This window comes from Pinus tabuliformis, chromosome 6, assembly GCF_031772625.1.
Source record: "Pinus tabuliformis cultivar Carrire ecotype Pingquan chromosome 6, CPIR1, whole genome shotgun sequence".
NCBI classification, from domain to species: Eukaryota; Viridiplantae; Streptophyta; class Pinopsida; order Pinales; family Pinaceae; genus Pinus; species Pinus tabuliformis.
In genome coordinates this window covers 1,336,614,899-1,336,640,034 of record NC_142292.1, presented here as the reverse complement: position 1 = coordinate 1,336,640,034, position 25,136 = coordinate 1,336,614,899, and the positions used below count along the sequence as shown (strand labels likewise).

Here is a 25,136-nt window from a genome sequence, read left to right as displayed (position 1 = left end):
TCTGCATATATGCACAATAGCAACAAAATATCAACAATTGAAGGGTTACACGAAAAAGAGCAGCACACTCTTAACAATGGCACTTGGATCCAGCCCTAGATTGAGCTGACCACCCCAAAAAATGCCAGTGCTGTTAACTGCAGATATTTCTTCAATGTTTGCTGTTCCATCCTACTACTGAGATGCTCCATACCCAAAATCCTAGTCAATGTCACCACAAAATGGAAATAGGAAATGAAATTGCCTACTTTCCAATTTGGTAGCAATCAGATATGAGTTGGTCATAAACAGGGTATCCCTTCTCTAATGTTCATTGGGGCTAGAAAAAAGTTTTCAAGAATAACATGAACCTAGACATGAATGACAGATCAGTTCTAGATTTAGATAATACAGAAAGGAAGGCATTTTAGAATCAAAGACTTCAAATCAGATGAAGTGGATAAACTTCTAAGTTGCCTCCAAACCAGACATATTATTGGGTACATTATCAATATCCTGATAAATAACACCTAGCTGTGGATAGCAATACCAACAAGCTTCAGCTCAAAACTAGAAAAAAAATCAAAAACATCTTATTGCATCTTCAAACAAAAATAAAAATATCACCTATGCTCAGATTTCTGAAGAACTGATCTCCAGGGTGCCCCATCATTTCTGATTCTGAACACCTTTTTTAGCTGATTTTCAGTCCACTCTTTCATCTTCTCTTTTTCTTCCCAAATGCTGCTTGCATTTTCCCAATCCCAGATTTCTCTCAGAACAACTTTGTCATCATTTGGATTTAGAGCCTTCCGAACTTCCTGCAGGAAACATTGCATCATCCTATCATATACATATAGAAGATGTTTCCAATATGCTGGCTTCCTCAGTTTTACAATTTCCATTAATGGCAAAAAAAATTACGAACTTTTAGGCCAATCCTGAAGGCACGCCTAGATTTCCTCTTGAAACGAGGAGATCGTGTTCCATATTTGTCACTTCCTATGTCATGAAATTTGTTTATTGGCAGGCCCTACAACCAGGTTCAAATCAGATTCATGCAACTTCATGCAATCCAAACATCAAAAGAACTGCAGCAGCTTCTTTCACGACAGGTTAACCACATTATTTAAGAAGTGAAGAGAGCATATCCAGTTTTGGTAGCAAAATACCTTGTGAATAATCTTCATTAAGTGTCGCCAAACAGGAGCTGCATGAGAAGCACCAGTAGCTGCATAGATGCAGGGGAAAGCCAATATTATAGTTCCTTTAAGCTGAAACCAAAATTTAACCTCCTCAAAATAGGAAAATATTTGCTATTTATATTTTTCCCATTAGATAAAGGCGTTCAACCTTCTCAATTTTAATTCTTTCTTTTGAAATAACCTTTTCATTTTTTAATAAGAATAAATTTCCGATAATAGACAGACACAGCATGGGAAAAATTTCATAAAATCAAAATGGGAGCTACTTGCATAAATTAAAATAAGCTTGCATCACTAATATGTAACTAGTGCAGCCATGTAACTTAAATGGTTCATAAATGCTGATAGGCATCAATCCATGATAAGCATTAAAAACATCATGATACATTTCACATTGCTGAAATTAAAAAATCATAATATTCAACTAAATTATAACATCATTTCAAATTATTATTGCTATTAATTATAAAAAGAATTAATATATAACTTCAATATATATACATTTAAAAAGCCATGTAACGAGATTCTTAACCATGGAGATTCACCCCCACTTTACCATGAAGATTTTTAATCTATAAATAGGCTTTGTTACAATACAATGGGACAATGCCATGGCCTATTGATACCACATGCCCAAAAAACCATAGTTACACAGGTACCACTCCTAGGCATTGGAGAGCACGTACCCCACACTCCCCTGCTCTTGGCAGCTTGGGAGATGGTAGGAAATACTACAAATTCGCCGAGAGCTTCAACGGGTACTTTGGAGCTTTTCGGGAGCTTCACTATGTTGATTTGTGTAGCTTGGTACTCCAAGCCCTAGGGTTTAGTGTTTGGAGGGCAAAGCGCCACAAGGGTCACTTGTGGGCCTGGAACCCAAATATGGGGTTTTGCACCCAATCATGTTTGGGGCAATTCCGGAGGCACATTTCTACATGTGATGGCATGAAACGATAGAGGACGGAAAGGACAATCCAATGCTTCAAGAATCGTTGAATTCCGAGTTGTAGAAGTGGAGAAATGAATTTTTGAAGTTGACAATTAATTATTGGTTTTCAAGTCATATAGGCTTGATGTAAATTAGTCCAATAGATGTGTCTCATCATCTATTTGTTGCAGCCCCACTTTAGGATATAAAAAGAGGGTGAAGACATGTCATTTAGGCATCCATTTTGTACAACATCTCTTCTAGAGAAAGGAGCTCTGAAATTACCCTAGCCGCAAAAAAGGAGGAGCTCTGGACAGCGTGGAAGAAAGGGATCCGAAGTCTGCTACAGGAGGTCGAGTAGCTGAGGCAAGTGCGGATTGTCTTAGGGCTGGAACAATGGTGAAAGCAGGGTCCGAGTTTGCTGTGAAGAGGGCCGAGAAGGCTGACTGTTAGGCCGAGATCCTAAGGGTCAAATACATTGTTGTTTGGAAGTTGTTTGGGCACATTTCGGAGGTTTGTTGCTACAGCAAGCTGTTGCGCTAGGCCGCAGGCCATAGCACACAGCGACAGGCTGCGTGAGGATTGACAAGGGTGGATAGTACCCTAAGCAAGCAGCGTGGGTGAAGAGGAGACCTTTGAGGGTATGTTGCAACCATTAAAGGGCTAGTTTGTTGACTGTGGGGTGAAACTAGGGCTCCAGTAAGTGCCCTAAACAGGTGTGCAGCAAACAATAGTGCAAACCAGTGAAGATAATATCGGCGATATATCGTCAAATATCGGAAATATCACTCTATTTTCTCCGCGATATTTCGGCTCGCGAGAAAATATCACGATATTTTTGGTTCCCGAAAATATCGCAATATTTCCGATATCTCGGTAAAATATCGCAAGACGATATAAAATATCGCCCGGCGTGCTTTGCCGCGGCTAGAAAAAGGAAAAATCATTGTTTTCTTCATTTTTGTTTCTGAGTGTTGGAAAAGCAAGGGGAAGAATTTTGTGGTGGTTGTCAAGGAGGGTTTGAGGATCAAACAACGATTATCACCACCAACTAAGATTTTTTTGTGGATCAAAGATTGAAGAATAGTGAGACAAACTTCATCTCTTCCATTAACAGGTATGTTCTTAAAAACCCCTATGCTAATGATTTTTTCATAGATTTAGGGTTATGTTTGCTTGCCTCTTTGCCTATCAACATTTTGCTTCTTTGTTTTTTTTTTCCATTTGCTATTATTTTCATGCCCATGAACCAATGCAAAGGTTTTCTCCATATTTGGACAGCAAGCTTCATATTTTTTTCAACTTTCTTATGCATCCTCTTATTGCCATTTTTCATTCACATTGCAAAAAGCAAATAATGTAGTAATTTTTTTTAAATGAGGTGGTTATTACTTATTATTTTTTGTGTTGGGGGGTTTAATGCCAATTTTTTGTTTTTTTTGTGCCCTAGGTTTGAATTAGTTCACTACAAATGTGAAATATGCCAAAAGCCTTGGACCCATTTTGGGAGTATGGGGATGCTGTTGGTGGGGCAAATCAGGCATATATATCATGCAAATTGTGTGGGACCAAGATGTCAGGAGGGGTTACACGATTGAAATACCATCTGGCTAGACTCTCTGCGCATGATGCAGAAGTAATGCCTTGTATGGTTTCTAGTGCAGAGGTTATACAAAAAGCTCGTGAAGCAATTGCTGAACAAGACAGAAAGAAAGCTGCTAGGGAGAGGCCAATGGTCTCAGATAGATAGCTGCTAGTTTTATTTGTTTTGCAACTTTTGCCACATATAAGTTTATAACATCATTTCAAATTATTATTGCTATTAATTATAAAAAGAATTAATATATAACTTCAATATATATACATTTAAAAAACCATGTAACGAGATTCTTAACCATGGAGATTCACCCCCACTTTACCATGAAGATTTTTAATCTATAAATAGGCTTTGTTACAATACAATGGGACAATGCCATGGCCTATTGATACCACATGCCCAAAAAACCATAGTTACACAGGTACCACTCCTAGGCATTGGAGAGCACGTACCCCACACTCCCCTGCTCTTGGCAGCTTGGGAGATGGTAGGAAATACTACAAATTCGCCGAGAGCTTCAACGGGTACTTTGGAGCTTTTCGGGAGCTTCACTATGTTGATTTGAGTAGCTTGGTACTCCAAGCCCTAGGGTTTAGTGTTTGGAGGGCAAAGCGCCACAAGGGTCACTTGTGGGCCTGGAACCCAAATATGGGGTTTCGCACCCAATCATGTTTGGGGCAATTCCGGAGGCACATTTCTACGTGTGATGGCATGAAACGATAGAGGACGGAAAGGACAATCCAATGCTTCAAGAATCGTTGAATTCCGAGTTGTAGAAGTGGAGAAATGAATTTTTGAAGTTGACAATTAATTATTGGTTTTCAAGTCATATAGGCTTGATGTAAATTAGTCCAATAGATGTGTCTCTTCATCTATTTGTTGCAACCCCACTTTAGGATATAAAAAGAGGGTGAAGACATGTCATTTAGGCATCCATTTTGTACAACATCTCTTCTAGAGAAAGGAGCTCTGAAATTACCCTAGCCGCAAAAAAGGAGGAGCTCTGGACAGCGTGGAAGAAAGGGATCCGAAGTCTGCTACAGGAGGTCGAGTAGCTGAGGCAAGTGTGGATTGTCTTAAGGCTGGAACAATGGTGAAAGCAGGGTCCGAGTTTGCTGTGAAGAGGGCCGAGAAGGCTGACTGTTAGGCCGAGATCCTAAGGGTCAAATACATTGTTGTTTGGAAGTTGTTTGGGCACATTTCGGAGGTTTGTTGCTACAGCAAGCTGTTGCGCTAGGCCGCAAGCCATAGCACACAGCTACAGGCTGCGTGAGGATTGACAAGGGTGGACAGTACCCTAAGCAAGCAGCGTGGGTGAAGAGGAGACCTTTGAGGGTATGTTGCAACCATTAGAGGGCTAGTTTGTTGACTGTGGGGTGAAACTAGGGCTCCAGTAAGTGCCCTAAACAGGTGTGCAGCAAACAATAGTGCAAACCAGTGAAGATAATATCGGCGATATATCGTCAAATATCGGAAATATCACTCTATTTTCTCCGCGATATTTCGGCTCGCGAGAAAATATCACGATATTTTTGGCTCCCGAAAATATCGCAATATTTCCGATATCTCGGTAAAATATCGCAAGACGATATAAAATATCGCCCGGCGTGCTTTGCCGCGGCTAGAAAAAGGAAAAATCATTGTTTTCTTCATTTTTGTTTCTGAGTGTTGGAAAAGCAAGGGGAAGAATTTTGTGGTGGTTGACAAGGAGGGTTTGAGGATCAAACAACGATTATCACCACCAACTAAGATTTTTTTGTGGATCAAAGATTGAAGAATAGTGAGACAAACTTCATCTCTTCCATTAACAGGTATGTTCTTAAAAACCCCTATGTTAATGATTTTTTCATAGATTTAGGGTTATGTTTGCTTGCCTCTTTGCCTATCAACATTTTGCTTCTTTGTTTTTTTTTCCATTTGCTATTATTTTCATGCCCATGAACCAATGCAAAGGTTTTCTCCATATTTGGACAGCAAGCTTCATATTTTTTTCAACTTTCTTATGCATCCTCTTATTGCCATTTTTCATTCACATTGCAAAAAGCAAATAATGTAGTAATTTTTTTTAAATGAGGTGGTTATTACTTATTATTTTTTGTGTTGGGGGGTTTAATGCCAATTTTTTGTTTTTTTTGTGCCCTAGGTTTGAATTAGTTCACTACAAATGTGAAATATGCCAAAAGCCTTGGACCCATTTTGGGAGTATGGGGATGCTGTTGGTGGGGCAAATCAGGCATATATATCATGCAAATTGTGTGGAACCAAGATGTCAGGAGGGGTTACACGATTGAAATACCATCTGGCTAGACTCTCTGCGCATGATGCAGAAGTAATGCCTTGTATGGTTTCTAGTGCAGAGGTTATACAAAAAGCTCGTGAAGCAATTGCTGAACAAGACAGAAAGAAAGCTGCTAGGGAGAGGCCAATGGTCTCAGATAGATAGCTGCTAGTTTTATTTGTTTTGCAACTTTTGCCACATATAAGTTTATAACTCATGATGATGAAATACTTTTAAAGTTTTATATATGTGATGTTATTTTGTTTGAGTCCTTGATTGGATAATTATCAAGGATCAGCAGGATATGTGATGTTATTTTGTTTGAGTCCTTGATTGGACAATTATCAGGGATCAACAGGATTTGGTATCACCTTTGAAGTTTGATGTATCATTTCTATTTGACATCATATATATCAGTGCCTTCTTCATATTTATGTGCCAATGTGTTTAGTTCATGTTGTTATTGCTTTATATGTTTAGAAATCTGAAAAAAAATGAATATATTATGCATTTTTTATGTTTTCTGATATTTGCCGATATTTTCGCCGATATTGCCGATAAGATATTTTCTAGACCCTCACTGATATTTTGCCAATACAGATATTGTCAACACTGGTTGTAGTATTCCTAATTAGCCATGGCTAATTGGAATATTTGATTTTGCCCAATTTTTTCCTTCTATAGTTATTTATAAATAAAAAAGTGAGGACGGGGGCATAACTCACTTTAAGAATAAAAAGTCACTTCCTAGTAGCACAACGTTGTGACTTAAGGAGGAGCCAAGGGGGCCAAAGGGGGACGCAAAAATGGGGCCCACGCAGACACATGGAAGGACTGCGCAGGAGGGAAGAACACATGGCAAGGGGGGAATCACGTAGGAGGAGGTGAGCCTAAGGATTATGAAAGGTAGAGGCTATAAAATAGAGAGGAGACCCCTCATTTTGGATCATTCAGTTATGTGCATTTTGAGCTAGTCGTTTCGACTTCTCAGCACGCTGGTTGTTTAGCTAGTCTGCATCACTGTTTAATGCATTGAGTGTCTCTATTCGGAGATCTCACCCTTAGCCCCGGGGGACTTCGAGTGCCTGCTCGGGCAACGTATTTCCTTTGGCGTTTCAACAGTAGTTTTATCAGCGTTCCAACAGTAGTTTCAGCAACGTTTTGGAGGACTGCGCAACACTGGGAGAGGGACACAGTTATTTTTGGTTGTAGTGCTGGATTGGGGTTTTGCAGGTGGATTTATGCTGGGAGATTGAGCAGGGGTCCAACTCTTGTCTCATCAAAGGATTTTTGGCAGGGTTTCAGGCAGAGTTTAGAGGGGTTTTTTTCAGTGGCAACGCAGGGCATTGAGGAACTGCGCAGCATAGTTTTAAAACTCCGACTCGGCCAAGGATCGACTCTGACTCCGACTCCGAAACGGTAATGACTCGGCCGGCTCGATTTCAATGACTCGGTCGTTGTAAAAAATACATTAAATATTTATTTTTTTTATAAAAAGAACATAATTTTAAAGATTTTAAACATAATTTTAAAGATTTTCATTCATGTTTCCAAATACACAACATTATAATATAGATGGAAGACAACATATGATCAAAGTAGGCTCATGAACCAATCCATTATATCAAAATGGTACCCAATGGAAATACATAGTCAACTGTCATACATGATCAAAGACTCAAAACAAAAAACACATAACCAAGGAGGCTAGAAATGGCCTCTACCACAAAAGTAAACTGTGACCAGACTCCAGTACTAGTACTACAGCTACTGGCTAGTAGCTACTGCCAGAGGAGCCAAGATCATGTCGATCAATCTCTGGATCATCATCAGAGTCAGACAAGGGGCCCCATGGCTCCTCCTCATCATCATCATCTCCAACTGCAGCTATAGAAGTGGTACCACTAGCAGGCTGTGCAACTACAGCAGATGCAAGCTGAGATAGAGTAGATATGTGGTTGCGCTTCTGTCCTGGCTGAGCAGAGGAAGCACCTACAACTGGAGTCCTTGTTGGCTGTGAGACTGAGGCTGGTGGATTGGGATCTGCATTCAACTGAACAGCATGTTCAAGTTCAACTGATGTCTTGATATCTAAATCTAAATCAAGATCCTCATCAGGATCAAACTCTGATGGACGACTCTCCACTACCCAATCTGATGTTGGATCAATGTCTTCCAACACAATGGGATCTGAATCAGGTCTTTTGTTCAGAAAATGGTTTCGTCTGAGCCGAAGGTTGTATTGGACATAAACTAGATCATTTAACCGTTTTTGATCCAAACGGTTTCTCTTCTTTGTGTTACTTGGGAGCAGGAGCGAAAACAGGAGCGGGAGCGACATTTTCAGAAGCTCCTGGTTTGGGAGCGAATCCCAAAGGAGTTCGACAACCAATGTCACTAACATCAAGGTACATAGAGGGATTGGTGCTCTTGATTAAATATGAGTTCCATACCCTAATACATGACAAAATTCAATGGAAACATTGCAATCCTCCAATCCTGAAATCCTGAAAAACTGATAAGTCTGCTGGATTTTGAATGAAATCTAAAATTCTACTTTCTCCATATGAAATCCAATGAGGCCGAAACCACTCTCAAACATCCTGAGTCATTTCATGGTACTGTTAAAAATTTAAGTAAAAGGATGAAAATGAAGATTAAGGAGAATGTCAATTTTACTTTAAGAATTTAACATTACCATGAAATTTGAATAACATATCAATAGTAGAGATCATTTGAGTGTGTTAAATAGGGTTTGGGAGGGGGAAATGGACCCCAAATAACATTTAGCTAATTCATAAAACACCTTGAAGTCCAAACCAATCAGCAAACCCCTTAAAATTTCATTAAAATAATGTTAAATCGTTGTTTTAGTGGGTTACGAGCCACTGTTTGTGACTCGACCGAGTCAGTACAGGAAACGGCCGAGTTGGCCGAGTCAGCCATGACTCAGACGAGTCATTCAATGACTTTTTTGTACCGAGTCACTCCGGAGGGCAATGGAACGAACCAACTCGGCCGTTTCCATTTCGAAACGGCCGTTTTTTAAAACTATGCAATACCCAGAAATTGTTTTGGGAAATTCCACCCAGAGGCAATTTTATTAAAATAATTAATTATTTTTAATCAGTGACTATGTCTAAACTTAGGAAATTAAAATAATTAAAGGGTATTAATCAAAATGTGGATGAAACTTCTAGAAGATGACGAGGATCAAGTCAATACGATCTGAGCCATTGATTAGAATCTAATCTGGGACATTGATTACTCAACTGGAGGATTATAAGAAGAACTTCGATGGGCATTTGGAAAACACACCGAGCAGATACTCAGTTACCCAAGTTAGAGCGATTTTCTCACTGGTCGAAGTTTGGCAAGAGGAAATAGAATTAGAGGGAGAGTTGCAAGTGAGAAGGAGAGAGGGCATCAGTGTCAATAAGGGGTACAGGACCATAAAGAAGACGTAGAGCAAAGGAGGGACAGTGCCGAGGCTGTGACGATAGCACTATGCAATCCCTATGCAAAACTTGACGTAGTGAGACGCAAAGGGGGCAACAAGTCCTCTCTAGAGTCGAAATTTCGCTGAGAAGCATGAGAATATCATCTGTAATATTTCTCACAGAAATTCCTCTTCTATTCTGCTGGTTATATCATGTACATGAGATTTTCGCTGAAGATCAATAAAGAAACCTTCATTTGCTGCAGCAGTTTTCCCACATTGAGTTTTTCCAGGGACAGTTGCCCAAAAATAACTGTCATTGTGATTATACTTGTGCTAGTATTTTTCCTTGCATTTACTTTCCGTGGTATTTTAATTGTGAAGGCTGCAATAGAATTTATTTCGATATTTATTGTAGAAACACTGTGAATACCTTATTTATGAAATAATAAGTAGAAGAAATAATATTAGTCACTACAGTTGGCTTTCTATTTAAAAAATTTCAAAATGTCAAACCTCTTCAACATCTTGAGCAAATACCTACCTTGACCTAGATAGATTTCATCAGGTCCTTGCCAGACTTATAGTCCCAAATAGTAATGCATTAACCCTAGATCCATCATGTCAAATTTTGCTGCTAGTCGCTTCTTGCATTCTTCAACTCAACGTTCTACACCTATCAAGAGAAGATCATCCACATACAGAAGAATGATTACCAGTTCACCCTTCACAACCTTAATATAAAGGTTCAGATCAGTAGAACTCTTTGCGAAGCCTAATCTTTGAAAGTATGCATCCATCCTAGTATACCATGCCCTAGGTGCTTATTTGAGGCCATATAATGCCTTCTTCAATCTGCAAACATGTCTTTCTGTTTCTAACTTCAAATCCCAAGGGTTGTTCTATATAGACTTCCTCATCAATTGTTCCATTTAGAAATGCAGTCTTGACATCCATTTGATGGATGTTCCACCCCATCGATGCTGCCAAAGAGACCAACGAACGTATAGTTGTATACCTTGCTTTTGAAACAAATGTCTCTTCATAGTCGATGGCTTCTAGTTGAGAGAAACCCCTAGCCACAAATCTTGCCTTATACTTATCAATACTTCCATCTGTTGCATGTTTGATCTTATAGATCCATTTGTAAGTTACCACGGATTTGTCTTCGAGCCTAAGCACGATCTCACAAATTCCATTCTTCATTATCGATTCATATTTTTCATTCACGGCATCATTCCATTCTTGATAATTGACAACTTCTTCAAAAGTGTATGGCTCTGCTTCTATTAGTTTCGTCATATAAGCTACAAACCCAGAATATCGTTTGGGTTTCTTGCTTTCTCTACATGTTCCTTGAGCAACTCCATGACCCTCTACATCAAGTAGTGTAGACTTCAACCAATTAGATCTCTTTATTGATTCGGGGATGACCACAGGTTGAATAGGTTCAATGCAACCTTCATCTTCATGATTAGATTCTTCTTCTTCCCTAGTGACTTCTTCTTCAAATACTGGAAGTTCTTCATAATCAGAGTCTATAGGAAGTTCCCTAGATTTCTTGAATGTGATGCTTTCGTCAAATATAAAATCTCACCTTACTTCTATAGGGTGTCCTTCCTTTATATAGATCCTATAGGCCTTAGAGGAGTTACTGTAGGCAACAAATGTTCATCTCATGCTTGAAAGGTCCAGCTTCTTTCTTTTGTCCCTCAGTATATGAATATATATCGGACAACCAAAGATTCGAGATGATCCACAGTTGTTTTATTCACAGTGAATACTTTTTGGGAGTTCTGTTATCTACTAACCTGTGGAGACTTCAATTTTGAATATATACAATTGCCTTAGTGGCTTGTCCCCACAAAAATTTCACTAGATCTTGATCATGCAACATTGCTCTTACACTTTCTACAATGGATCGATTCTTTCACTCTACAACTCCATTTTGTTCCAGATTATATGGGACTATTAGCTCCATCTTAATCCCGGACTCCTTACAGAAGGTTATGATTTCCTTGGATATATACTCACCTCCATTATCAGACCTTAGTATCTTAATTCTCCTTTCTGTAAGGTTCTCTACTTCAGCTTTGAATTCTTGAAACTTCGTAATACTTCATCCTTGGATTTCATTAAGTAAACCCAAGTTTTCCCTGAATGATCATCTATAAATGTGACATAATATAGATGACCTCCAAGCGATTTTGGAGTCACAAGACTACGGACATAGAAGTGAATAAGATCCAAGATTTCTTTTGACCGTGAAGCACTACATCCAAATGGTCTCTTGGTATTCTTACCCAATGCACATCCTTTGCAAACTCCTTCGTGATCTTCTTTCAATTCAAGGATTCCATCTACTATAGAACTTAGAGTTGGAAGGATTTTGAAATGAAGATGGCCAAATCTTCTATGCCAAAGTTCACATGGGTTGATTTCAATGTGAACTAAAGCTTGTGCAAGAGGAGATATCAACCTATAAAGTCTTACTTCACGAATACCAATTACTCTAGCATTCTCTATGCTTGAGTTCTTACTCCATACTACAACTTTTCCATTTACTATAGAACTTAGAGTTGGAAGGATTTCGAAATGAAGATGGCCAAATCTTCTATGCCAAAGTTCACATGGGCTGATTTCAATGTGAACTAAAGCTTGTGCAAGAGGAGATATCAACCTGTAAAGTCTTCCTTCACGAATACCAATTACTCTCTATGCTTGAGTTCTTACTCCATACTAAAACTTTTCCATCAATGAAAGCTACTCTATCAACCTTATCTTCTAAACTTGAAATAGAAAGTAAGTTCTTATGCAAACCTGGAACAATTAGGATGTTGTTGAGATGAATGTTGCTTCCATTTCCAGCTCTATAGAGGTTGATCTAATTCCTCTTACAGAATAGCTCTTATTATCTCCAAGTTCCACTGAGTAAGAAGTTTCCTTTGATAATGTCTTCAGTTGTTTGTGATGACCAATCATGTGTCTAGATGCACCACTATCGATGACCCAAATGTTCTCGTCTTGGAATGTGCCAGTGAGTGCTAAGAAGAGACCTTCATCCTTTGTCTTAATTACTTCCTTCTGTGTTAAATAGAAGATTCCATGCTTCCTTGATGCCTTTCTTGAAATGACTTGCTACTTTTCAACACTTCTTGAGGAACTTCCTCAATGAAGTCGAGATCTTGATAATGCCCTTAGACAACCTTAGCTCTGATACCATGTTGAGAAATCTATAGGGCAATAAATATAGTGATTTCTCTTTACTTGACAACTGCTTGTGATGTCTTTTGAATTATTAGCTTTGTTACTTATTATTATGTTCGTGTATCATCAAACAGCGACCAAAAACAAGAAGAACAATAACACAGAATATAGGTTGCAGGCCAGGGCCAAAACCTCTCCACTTAAGAGGAAAACCCGCAAATCTCTTCTCTTCCTTATAGATTCTTCAATTGACGAATTCCAAGACCTTAAGACTGAACCCAATACCCTCCAAAAACAAGACCAACCACTCTAATTGATGTGCTAACCTTGATCCAGTCAAACCCAATCAAATCTCTTCTAGTAGCACTTCTTCAACCTCCAACTATAGAATTTCGGCCTCCACTGCAGATCTGAAATTTTGACCCCCCAGCAGTTGTCACTACCATACATGTGAGCTTTGATCTACCTTTTGAGCCTTCCTTTGACCTTCGCTTTCCTTTCGCTCACTTCTAGAGCTTGAGGATGACCCTTGGTGACATTTGCATGACCTTCTTAACTTCTTTTCTCCCAGATCGAACTTGTAGATAAAAACCCTAGAAAGGGTAGCTTCATATCTCATGAAGGTATCTCAAATAAAAGATCAATTGCAAGAGCATAGAGAAACAATGTCAGATCCATAAATGACCGCTTGTGTACACAATGCACTACCAGATGAATGGGGCAACTTTGTATCAAGCATCTATGGAAAGAAGGAAGCTACACCATTAAGTGATCTGTGGGCATTATGTGAGATTGAAGACACCAAAATAAAAGCAATGAATGACGTTGAATAAAATGAGCAAACACAAGCATTCGCAACAATGACAAGGAATAAAGGAAAGTTTGGAAGACTTGAGCCTCATAAGAAACCTCAAAAAAAAATTGACATCTCTAATATTCAATGTTATGAATGTAATGAATATGGGCACTTCAAAAGGAATTGTCTTAAACTAAAGAAAGGCAACAAGAAAAGAAAAGAAATAAATGAAGCTTGTTACCCACCATTTTGTGAGTGATAGCCCTAGGAAAAGAAAAAACTCCAAGATGGTCCTCAGCCGGCAGCCATCAACCCCTTGCAGCCACCAGCTAGCTCATTGTGTCATTTCTTCGCCACTTGAGCCAGCCATGTGGTCCCTTGCCCATCTGCCATGATCGTATGTTTCAAGGTCGACCTCCCGAACCTAAAGGTATGCCTTGTCATTTGGTAATTGTGCATTGTAGTTTGCTTATCATGGACACTTTTGGGCATGGATTAATGGGGGAATTTGGCAGAAAGAATGGGTTAGGTTTGTGCCCTTGTCCCCTAAACCCTTTTTGGATATTAACCTTGTATTCTAGTTTCGCGGGATCCCTTTCACTGACCATTTGGCTTTAGGGATGGTATTTCATGGGAAACCCCGATTTTGCTTGCGTGGTTCCACTCCCTCAACCACCTATATTACTTTCTTTCCACTCATTGTTGCACAAAAAATTGTCACCATGACATTCTGCAATCAATGTGAGTCTATCACCACTCACATTTTCCTCATTTGCAAGTCTTAAACCTCAATTCTTCATGTCAAGCCTTGAAAATAAGAGAAAGCCCTTAAAAGTCTCTAAAACTCTGGTTTTGCACTTTCTCTTAGAATTATCTGCGGTCCCGCACCTAATGGTCATGTCCCCTGCGCACCTGACCGCTTTGTCTCGTGTAATGGGTGCAGACCCCTATAAAATTCAAAAAGGCGCAAGTACATTCTTAAAAACTCACTTTGAGTCATTTCTGGAAGCTTCTAGAAGGAATCTTGAGGTGGCAAGTTCACTCCTTTAAGCTTCATGCATCCCATACCTTAAGGAGCTAACCCCTTGATGTGAGGAGCTTATCCCTTTGAAGGAGGACTCTATCCCTTCATAGGTGGACCTGTAACCTCCTTCTTTTGCACTATAAAATGAAGCATTGGGCTGGTTATTGAGGAGGTTGAAAGCTGAATATTTTTGAGGTGAAATGCTGCTGGAACTTAGTCTTCCTAATTGAGCTTGTGTGAGGAAAGATTACATACCTCTTGATCTCATTTGGAAGAGTGTGAGACTTGTCAAAGTAGAGGACATTCCTATTTTGGACTCTGGGAAGAGCTTGTACAACATCAAGGCACCAAAGATTGTAAAGTTCTTCTATTTCAAAGTTAATACAATCAAGTTTATTTTTCTCAATAAACTGTGTTTTATGGTTTATTTTATGGATTCCTTGATCACCATGATGAACATGATTTATTATATTAGCTATGCAAGTGTTATTTGATGTGTGTTTGTTTGTGATTGCAGGTTCTCAAAAGGAAACTCTTTCGGACAGTTGAAGCATGGCTGCCACAAACTAGCATTGGACTTTAGGTAGGGTCTAAAACACCTCTTTAGTTTTTATTAATGAATCGCAATATGTTTAGAGAAAGATAGATTTGCTTGTCCTACTTGTTGCTAGATATTTGTTGATACTAGGGAGATCGGCCTTGTCCGCAAGAACGATTTATCCGGCCAACAAATTGGTGACTCCACTGGGGATCTGAATTTGGTTTTTTGGTTTTCCTTTGTCTTTGACTTGAGAAACTTGTTCTTGTTTCTGGTTTTTGCTTGATGTGTGTGGGATTGGGTAGTTTTTAGGATCTGGAGTAATTTTTGTTTTTCGAAATTTTAAAGAGGACCGCACTTTCTTTTTATAAGACAGTGCGGACATATCCGCACTGTTCCTTTAGTGCACAGAGCGGTACCGCATCTGGTTCTACTGGAAACCTGCGGACCCTATCAAAATTTTTGAAAAACCTAAATTGTTTTCGTCCAGTTAAGTTTAGTTTTTTATTTACGACTTTTAGTGTCTACCCAAATCTGCATGTGTTCTGTCAAGAATCTCTTGTGAGTGAGTTCCATTGGCATTTTTGTTTTAGGTGATTTTCTAGAAGTTTTGCATGCCTGGATTGATTTTCGCTTGGTCTTTGTAGTGACTCAGAGATTAGAAGCCTAAGAAACTTTAGATCACCCTGGTCTCTTTTGTCTTCTTGATGAGTTTGACTGGTTTGTGAAATCTGTCCTTGGTGAGAAATAGATTTTGTTTTCTCTTTGCAAATCTTTGAACGAACTTGCTTGTAAGTTTTGAATTTCATTTTTATAAAAGAAAACATAGCTGGGTGTTTTTTGATTGATTTGTTATTATGAACGAATTAATCCTTAGTTTACTGAATAACTAAGTAAAACGTCCTCAAAAAGATTTAAAGCCTTTATTTCGATTAGATTTTTAGAAGTTCTTAGATCTCAAGATTAGTCTTTCATAGTTTTGAGTGTTTTCTAGAAATTGTAGAATCTCTTTTGAAAGAAATTGTTTTTTTGTAGTTTTTGAGTGTTGAAAAAGAAAGGGATTTTTTGTGAGCATAATTAGTAGTCTCATTTTGAGTTTATTGAAAAAGACAAAAAGATTTTCTTTTCATTTACATGTTGAAGGAAAGATTTGTTTTTCAAAGAATTGCATTCTCAACTCTTTCTTTTAGCTAGAAATTCATTGAAAGAAAAAAGAATTGTTTATTATTTTAGGTGCATTTTTTAGTGTTTTTGGAGTAGAGTCTTCACACCATCAAAGTTTCATCTCCATACCTATTGACTTAAGAAACAACCCATAAAAACAACGCTTAATTAAAATTGATCTAGCAATCTTTTTATTTCTAGGGCTCTTATCACCAATATAGCTTAGGCTAGTATCCTGGAGTAGGGAGTAATTAACTCTCCAAGATAGTTAAAACAAACAAATAGCTATATCTTGCGGTAGGAAATAAATTCAATTGTAATCGATATAATATGGGAAGCTCCTCTTAAAGGAGTCAATCACGAGATCATGTCCGAACCTTTGAGACAATCAAGTCTGTCTCATTGGGAAAGATAGAAGATTTGCGCGTATTAAAAACAGTAAACCTCGGATTAACCATTGTCGAGGAGCCTAGGTCACTTGTTGGTAAACCTCGGATTGATCATGTCGAGGAGCCCTCAAGGGGATTGAGCTTTGTAACTCTGCCCTTGCGTGTAGATCGGAATGTAGACTGTTCCCCCAATTGTATTTGTTATTGTTTGTAACCTTAGTGACCATAATCTTAAGATTCTTTTCTAAGGTGACGGTGAAGGACAAGTCTCACTGTACCTAGAGCAGACGTTGACTAGACTCACTTGGACTCTCTAGGGGGTTCTCTTCACTCGAAACAGTTTTGTGAAGAAACTTGTGCCAATCTATTTCATTAAGCAGGTTGTCGGGGTAACTGTTCCAACCGCCCTTTCTGTATTGAATTCTGTGATGTTGGATTTCATCACCAACTAGTGTTTTTGGTACGAAAAGTTATTGTTTGTGTGTGATTTGAACTCTTAGATTTTTTAGGCATGTGATTCAATTGTTTGGTTCTTTAGAGACTCTAGGTGGTTTTATTGAGATTTTCTCTGTTTGCGTGTGAAGTAATTAAATATTTAATCGTGGTTGAATTACTGAGACAATCCCATAGACTTCGGGGGCAACCTCCCGAGTATACACCAAGCCAGCTTGAAGGGCTACGAGCTCTTGTATCACCTAGTGACAATAGAGTTAGGTCACCAGAAGCCGGAGAGTCATCTTTAATTGTTCATCCTGATTATCAAGTTCAAGCAACAGAGTATATTTCTAAACCAATTTCATTTTCCGAAGTTACTTGTAGTATTTCTTCTACCAGTGAATTAGCTGAAGAACCTGAAATTTCTGAGCCTGAAACTGAACCTGCTGTTACTCCATCTTCAGGATTTGCTTCTCCAACTTTTAGTGTTCCTGGTTCACCCAGGGTAGTTATTACCCAAAATCTCCCTTTTGGACTCATTTCCATTGAAGAACTTGTTAGTCCGGACGAACATATAACTCTCCCTAAAAATCAACCAACTTTAGAACTTAGGGAGCGTGAATCAATTTTCTATAGTCCATTTAGGAGTGACATTGGGTACGTCTCATTGACCAACTTTTTAGAAAATCCGAGTCTTAGTTTTTCACCACCTCGAATTCCTTTTCATCCTATGTCAGAGGTTATTATCCTCCTTTGAATATGTTGAAACGGTCATCCATGTTTTCCCAAACACCGGAAACATTTTTATATGGCGGTCCTTCTGTTCCTTCTGGGTATTAGTCACTCACTGGTACTTTTTCAGGAGCATCTCCTCAACCAATTGAACATGGGATATCAACTGGTAATAACGGAACTCAACTGTTGAGCGTAGAAGAAATTCTTATGATGTCTAGTACTATTCCAAATCCGCAACCTCAAGGTAGTCAGTTACCGCCTGGGGGGCAATCTCAAAGTACTCAATTACTGCCTGGGGGCAACCTCAGGGTAGTCAGTTACCCCCTGGGGGGCAACCTCAAGGACAGTACATACCTTTGGGAAAGTACATACCTCAAGGTCAACCCCAGACTCAACATATACCTCAAGGTCAACCCCAGACTCAATATGTACCTCAAGGTCAACCCCAGTTTCAGTACGTGCCTCAAGGTTATCAACCTCAAGGTCAGTGCCCAACTCAAGGTTTCCAACCACCTTCTGGCCAACCATTTGTACAAGGAGCTGGAAATGTACCTCTAAATTATCAGCCCTACCCTCAACCCGGTGATGGTCCTCAATATGCTCAACCTTTTATGGGTCCATACCCTGGAATGAACATGGTGTGGGATCCATCTCAAACTCAACAGATTTTGCAACCTAATATGTAGTTGTCATCTCAATCTGGACAACCTTTGGTTTTTGGTCCAACCCAGCAACCTGTCCAACCTACTATTCAAACTTCTGCACCTGGTGTAGTTCATCAGTCTGGGCCTACTTCACCTCGAACTCCGCCTCAAACGACTGCTGCGACTACCGCAACAACTGCTGCAACTTCTGTTCAATCTACCCCACCTACTTTTGGAGTATCAGCAGCTCCGGTTTCTACTATTCCTGCATCAACTCCTCAAGCCTCTTTACCACAGTCGGGACCTACAATTCAGACTTCGGTTCAGATGCCTGTAGGACAACCTGATCCAAGTACGGTTGTCATAAGTCAACCGCAATTCACTTATCAACTGTACTAGGGACAGTACCAATTCGGTCCTGCTATGCAAAGCCCAGTTTACCAGTATCAACCATACCCTAGATATACTTATCAGCAACCTCAACAACCCCAGTTTGGTCTAGTTAGTCTTGGTTTTCTGGGAGGATATAATATTCCAAATGCAAATCCAATTCCAAGTTATCCTGGATATCCTCCTCTTGGCGCTGGTCTTATGACCCAAGGTTTTCGCGACCCTAACCGTCAGTTACCGTTTATTGCAACTTTGGATTTACCTGATTTGTTGCGCCTTACGAATGATCCAATTATTTATCTTCCGTTTTGGCCGCCAATGCCGAATAAGTTGCCCAATGATATCCCAAAGTTTGAGGGTAAGTCCTGAGAGGATCCGTTAAACCATGTGATGACTTATCACCTCTGGTGTGCATCTAATTCCATTATCGATGATTCAATTCGCTTATGTCTTTTTCAATGTACTCTGATTGGTCTTGCTGCCAAATGGTACATTGAGTTACCACGAGGCTCTTTTTACAATTTTAGTCAGTTAGCCACTTCTTTCTTAACTCATTTTCAGTTGCCTATCAGATACAACAATGGCACGGAATTATTAACTTCATTAAAACAGTCAATGTCCACATATATTTCAGATCATATCCATGAATGGCGACGTAGACGACGTTTAGTGAAAGTTTTTATTCCGGATCAAATTTTAGCAGAATGGTTCACTAAATCATTATTACCTAAAATCACTGAGGATGTAGCTAAGGCAGGAGTTGTTACTGAAGAGCAAGTAATTGCTCAGGCTCAGCACCTTGACCTCGTTTATACGCAGTCGAGTACTTTACACGAAAATCCCCAATCTTCCGAAACAAAATCAAATAACTACAGCTCCTTCAGGGTCTCATGCCGTTGATGGTATGATTGGTTCAATTAGTACCAAAAGCAAGAAGAAATCTTCAAAGAATTATGAGTGGAGTATCCTGTCACTCAGGAACAACCAATCAGAGTGCTTACTCGTGCCTACACTCGCTACCTATCTCAACTTCCCATCTTCCATTCCTTACCTTTGACAGCGAAAGGAAAGGCAAGGATCCTTCCCATAAGCGAAAAGACATTTGCAGCCCCTTCTCTTGAAGATATTGTGTTAGACTATTTGCAAAGTATTGACACTCCTTGGGAAGAAATTCCTTAGGATTTCCCCCCGAAGGTAATCCCTGGTTCGATTTGGGAAATCCTAGCAAAGAACACCTCGAAGAAACCCTCAACCAGAACCTCCATATCCATAATATGGCTAACGTTTCCCTTCCGGGTGGGAATCAACCTCCATCACCTCCTCCAGGTGGGAATCAACCTCCACCTCCTCCGGGAGCACTCCCTCCCTGGCTTGCATAGGATGCCGTAGCAGTACCTGGGCAACAGCATGCCTTACCCAAGAATGCAGAAAGAGTATTGCCTAAATTCGACCCTAAGCGAGGAGACACTGCTAATAACCATATTCACTCTTTCTTCCTAGCTGTGCGCATGTTGGGGGTAGCCGATGAGGATGTGGTATGTCGCTTATTCCCTTTTACTCTGATTGGTGCAGCCTCCACATGGTACTTTAGCTTGAGAATAGGATCGATCACCTCATGGGGTGCCTTTCAGCAGGCCTTCTTAGACAAGTTTGGCGATGACAAAACACCTGCGGCCTTAGTTTTAGAACTATCCCGTTTAAAAATGGAAGCCAAAGAAAAGATCAAGGATTTTAACATCCGGTTCAACACTTTCTTCAACAAAATCCCGGCTAACGCTAGACCTACTGATGAGGTGCTCATGGAATTCTACATCACCGCTCTCCCTGTCCCTACTGCAATGTGGGTCAAGAGAAGTAACGCACAAACATTGCAAGGTGCTATCGATGAAGCAATAAAAGTCGAGAATGAAACGATCAGTCTTACAACATGTCATCATACGACCGAAGGAAAGAAAGCCTCTCAGTCATCCAAGAAGAATAATGGGAGCAATAACGAAGCGACTAAGGGCAAAGAAAGGGACACCACAGATGTGGAAGGTTTGCATCGGATCATTAAGAAACTGACAAACACAATCATCGATATGAAAAGGAATTCTGGAGAGGGTACTAGTGGGAATGGAGGAGATTATAACAACAGAAAACCTTTCAAGCCTTTCTATCGTAAGAAGGCAGAAGGTGGTCATGGTCAACTTGCGTTGCCTGCTCCACCCAATGAAGGGAATTTAAATATAGAAGAGTTGGCTCTTATCAGATCGCTCCTTAACAAAGAAGAACCTATAGTGGAGCTGGAGCCAGAACAAAAAAATGAGGAAGAATACCAGGTAGAAGAGCCCTTGGACGAAGAATCTCAAATCAATGTACTCTGGGATTTCCATACAAATGAGAATGATGACAGTGAAGAAGATAGCTCGACAGAAATCCATACTAATGAAATCCACACACAAAGTAAAGGGCCACTTGGGCATGATGAAGCCTGTAGACCAGACAAAGAAAGATGTTCGCCCTGTGAAGGCATTTTCTCCCAAAGTTCCTGTTGAGAAGGGTAAACCTAGTGGTGAATTTAAGAACAATCCAGTTGCAAACTGTCCACAGAAAGATAATACATCTCCGACTGCAATGAAGGTAGCTCAAAATGGTAAACTCCCACCTAAGAACGGAAAAACATGTATGTTTACTCTGCCCTACCCTGTTTATAACACTGATTACAATATTGTGGATGATCTTAAGAAATCCCGAGCTAATATCACATGCTTCGATTTGCGAAAATTGACGCAACAAAGAGATCTTCTCTTGAAAGCTATGAATGAACGGAATTGCAAATCTCCCACCAATCCGAGTAGTCAAACCAAAACTTCAGTGTCCAAACCCGTTAATACCTCCAGTACATCCCAAAAGTCACCAGCCATGGAAGCCTCTCTGTCAAAAATAAATCGAACACCCCAAGATGTCAGTGTAGCCATGATAGGAAGGAAATCAAAATCCATGACCCCACCTTTCCTGATCACATTTGAAATCTTCAACATGAACGTACACAATTTCTTAGTAGATTCAGGTGCCTTGTCCACTGTTATGCCTTACGTTGTTGCTAAAAGACTTCGCGCAATACCTGAGAAAACTAGAACTCGAATTATGCAATTGGACAAAACGAATGTAAAGTAATTGGAAAATTGAAAGATGTGTTGGTTCAAATGGCTACCAAACCACAGTACACACAAGTCATTGACATAGCGGTAGTCGATATATCCGAGGCTTATGGAATGCTTCTTAGTAGGAACTGGTCAGCAAAACTAAATCGATATTTCTCAACTGATTGGTCCCATCTCTTGCTGCCTTAGAAGGGGAAGGGTGATATGCTGAGAGTTGATCGTGAAAGATACATGAAGTATGTGGTGATGGAATTAAACGGCCCCAATGAACCTGTAATCTTTACCAACTCTATCCTTGGGAATTATAGTTTCAATGTTTGTCCCACGGAAACCTGTTTTGGAGAATTCCATGCAGAAACAATTGAAGAAACTGCAATAAACAGACAGTTGGAAGCTCTCCCCTGTAGTCCTGTTGTCGCACAGATTGTCACGACAACGCTCAGACCGGGGGCTATCACCCTGATCCTCGATCTCTCCATTTAAGCCTGACTCCCGCGGCTAAGGGGGGTAGACCCTATGGGACAATGGATGACCAACTGTGGACCAGTTGGGTTGGGAGACACGAGGGAAAACGAGCACATATTTGATTTTATTAAGTTAATAGACCAGTGCCTTATGAATCTAATGATTAAACGATTATTTATCGAAAGCTGCAGAAATATGAACTTTATAATTCCATGATTAACAATCATTTATAAGCAAAATATAAGATATTCAACAAATGTACAACACCTTAAACGATAATCTAGCAATTAAATTTCTAAAGAATAAATGCTTTAAACAACCAGGAAACTTAAATGCTGACCATATTTCAAATAGTTAATCTCCAGATATAAACATTTTAAGCACATTTAACTTCACCACAACAGAGAAGAGACTTTAGAAAAAGAATTTCCAAATTTTAATTAGCCTTTTTCAAAAATTTTGATTTTTTATAATTTTTTTAATAAAATTTTAAATCTAAAAATTAAACAAAACTAAAATCCTAAATAAAATCGAATCTGAACTAAAGTCTAATCCAAACTCCAAAATTTAATTCTAAAACTAAGTAAAAGAAAACTAAAACAAAACAAATTCTTTAAGCCCCTTTTTTATTTTTTAAATTTTATGAATTTTTTGATGTTTTCTTTTAAAATCAAACTTAAACTAAACTAAACTATATTCAGACTATAAGCTAAAAAAAGTTAAAACCTAAATAAAACTAAAATCAAATCTAAACTAAAAGAAATTTTTATTGCTCTTTTTTTTTAATTAAAAAAATAAAACACCACTAAAACTGAAGCTAACAGCTAATCCTAAAAATGGAAACAAAATTTAACTTTTTTTTTTTTTTTTTTATTTTTATATTATTAAAATCAAAATTTAAACAAAATCGGGACTACACTATTATGAAACAAAATGAAACAAAATCGATTTTTATTTTATATATTTTTTATGGTTCTAACTTTAAACAAAAATTAAAACTAAATTAAACAAACTAAAAGATCAAACCCCTAATTAAATGAAAGTTACATTCTAAAATAATAAAACTAATAAAATACTAAACTATATTCAAACACAAAATAAAATCTAAACCTAAACTAACAATGTCTTACCATACGCATATACATCCTACCAACGCTATCCCTGCGTGTATAAAAAAACTAAACCGATTTACCTTTTATGGTGCACGTTACGGGGGTGCCTGTGCAGGTCAGCAGCAGAGAGGGTTTGGAGAGGTTGCGGGAGCTGCAAATGGATGCACAAGTCAGCGTGAAAGAGCTGACAGACGCAATGAGGCAATCACGCGTGAGGAAGAGGAGATGTTGCAGAAGAGAGGATGACGGCCTTGACTGTTGAAAAAAAAAATCGAGCAAGGAAGAAGTTTGCTGGACGTTTGCAAGTCTGGCAGCGAAATAGAGGAGAAGATAGCTTTGCGAGAGCAAGGAATATGACTGCGTAGAGTTGATGATGAACTCATGCGTTTTGGTGAAAGAAAACTGCGCAGGTTTTGGAAATGGCAACACAAATGGCTACAGGCAGCTGGAAATGGACGAGGGAGAAAATGCAGGTGGACTGGACGGAGATGAGTTGCGTGGGAGCTGGTTGTAGGTAGTGTTGACGGCAGCGTGGGGCGATTCAATGCAGAAAGCCACGTTTTTTCTTTTTTCTTTTTTCTTGCAGGTTTAAGAGGAGAAGGATGTGTGGATAGCAGGTAGGCAGAGAATTGAGGCAACAGTGTACAGGTTTATGGAGGACTGTGTGGAGGAGTGAGCAGAATGAGAGGGACGCAAAAACTTTTGCAGGTTTTGGTGAAGCCGCAGAGGGGTGATGGAGCAGCATAAAAAAAAAAAAAAATCGATTTCTTGCAGGTTTGAACGCTGGAGTTTGAGACTCGGGTTGCCAGAGGGATGCAACTAGCCGCAAATGATGAATGTGATGAAGCTGAGGATGCCAAAGGGGTGGCTAGACAGAGCAGATTGAACAGCACGCAGGCTTGGACGTGAAGGAGAAACTATGTAAATGAACACAACTTGCCTTAAAACATTTAAAACCTCTCAAACACTGAAATGAAAACCCAGGAACTCAGAAAATCCCACAAAAATTCCTGATCTGAAGGTGACTGAATTAGAAACCCTTGGACAGCAAAATCGTGACCCTGTAAAAACTGATTGTGAGGAATGCAGGCTCTGAGCTGCTTCACATTGCCTGATGGGAACCCTAAAAAATTCTCAAAGCCTGTACTTGCAGCCTGCAATGGAAAAAACAGAAAACCCAAAAATAATATGTGCAAAAAACAAAACTGAAACCCTAAATTAGCTAAATAATTACAGCATTTACAGCTTTTCAACTCTTAAGTAGCCAGATTTGTCAATAATCACAGTGATATTATCAAAATTTAATTTTAATGTGAGATACTTCAGAAAACCCTGCATGCATTCATTAAAAAAATTCAGATGATAAGCCCGGAATTAAAACTAGATGGGCTCTTTCAGAAAACGCAATCCGGGAGTTGGCTGGTTCAGCCGAGAACTTCCCCTAACGCTCGGTAAACTCAAAACTAAGATTTCCTGCACAGCTTAAAATCAACCATTAACATAGAGGGAAAAAACGATGGTGAAATCCAGATCAAATGGAGATACCTGCCATTATATTTCAGAATCTAAACTATCATTGAAACCCTAAGATCAGACAAGATACCTGTCCCTGAATCAATCATCATCAAGCTAAAATCAATAGCTAAAAATAAAATTATGTAGAAA

General features: G+C 39.2%; 1 protein-coding gene across 1 annotated transcript in view; it reads right to left on the bottom strand.

The window, feature by feature from the left end:
* Positions 1-602: 602 nt before the first annotated feature.
* LOC149263533 (uncharacterized) overlaps positions 603-25,136 on the bottom strand; it is a 290,628-nt gene continuing 266,094 nt past the window's right edge. The window contains 3 exon segments of the mRNA XM_089426504.1: positions 603-899; positions 902-1,012; positions 1,152-1,210. Coding sequence (XP_089282630.1) covers positions 603-899; positions 902-1,012; positions 1,152-1,210 — 467 coding nt within the window.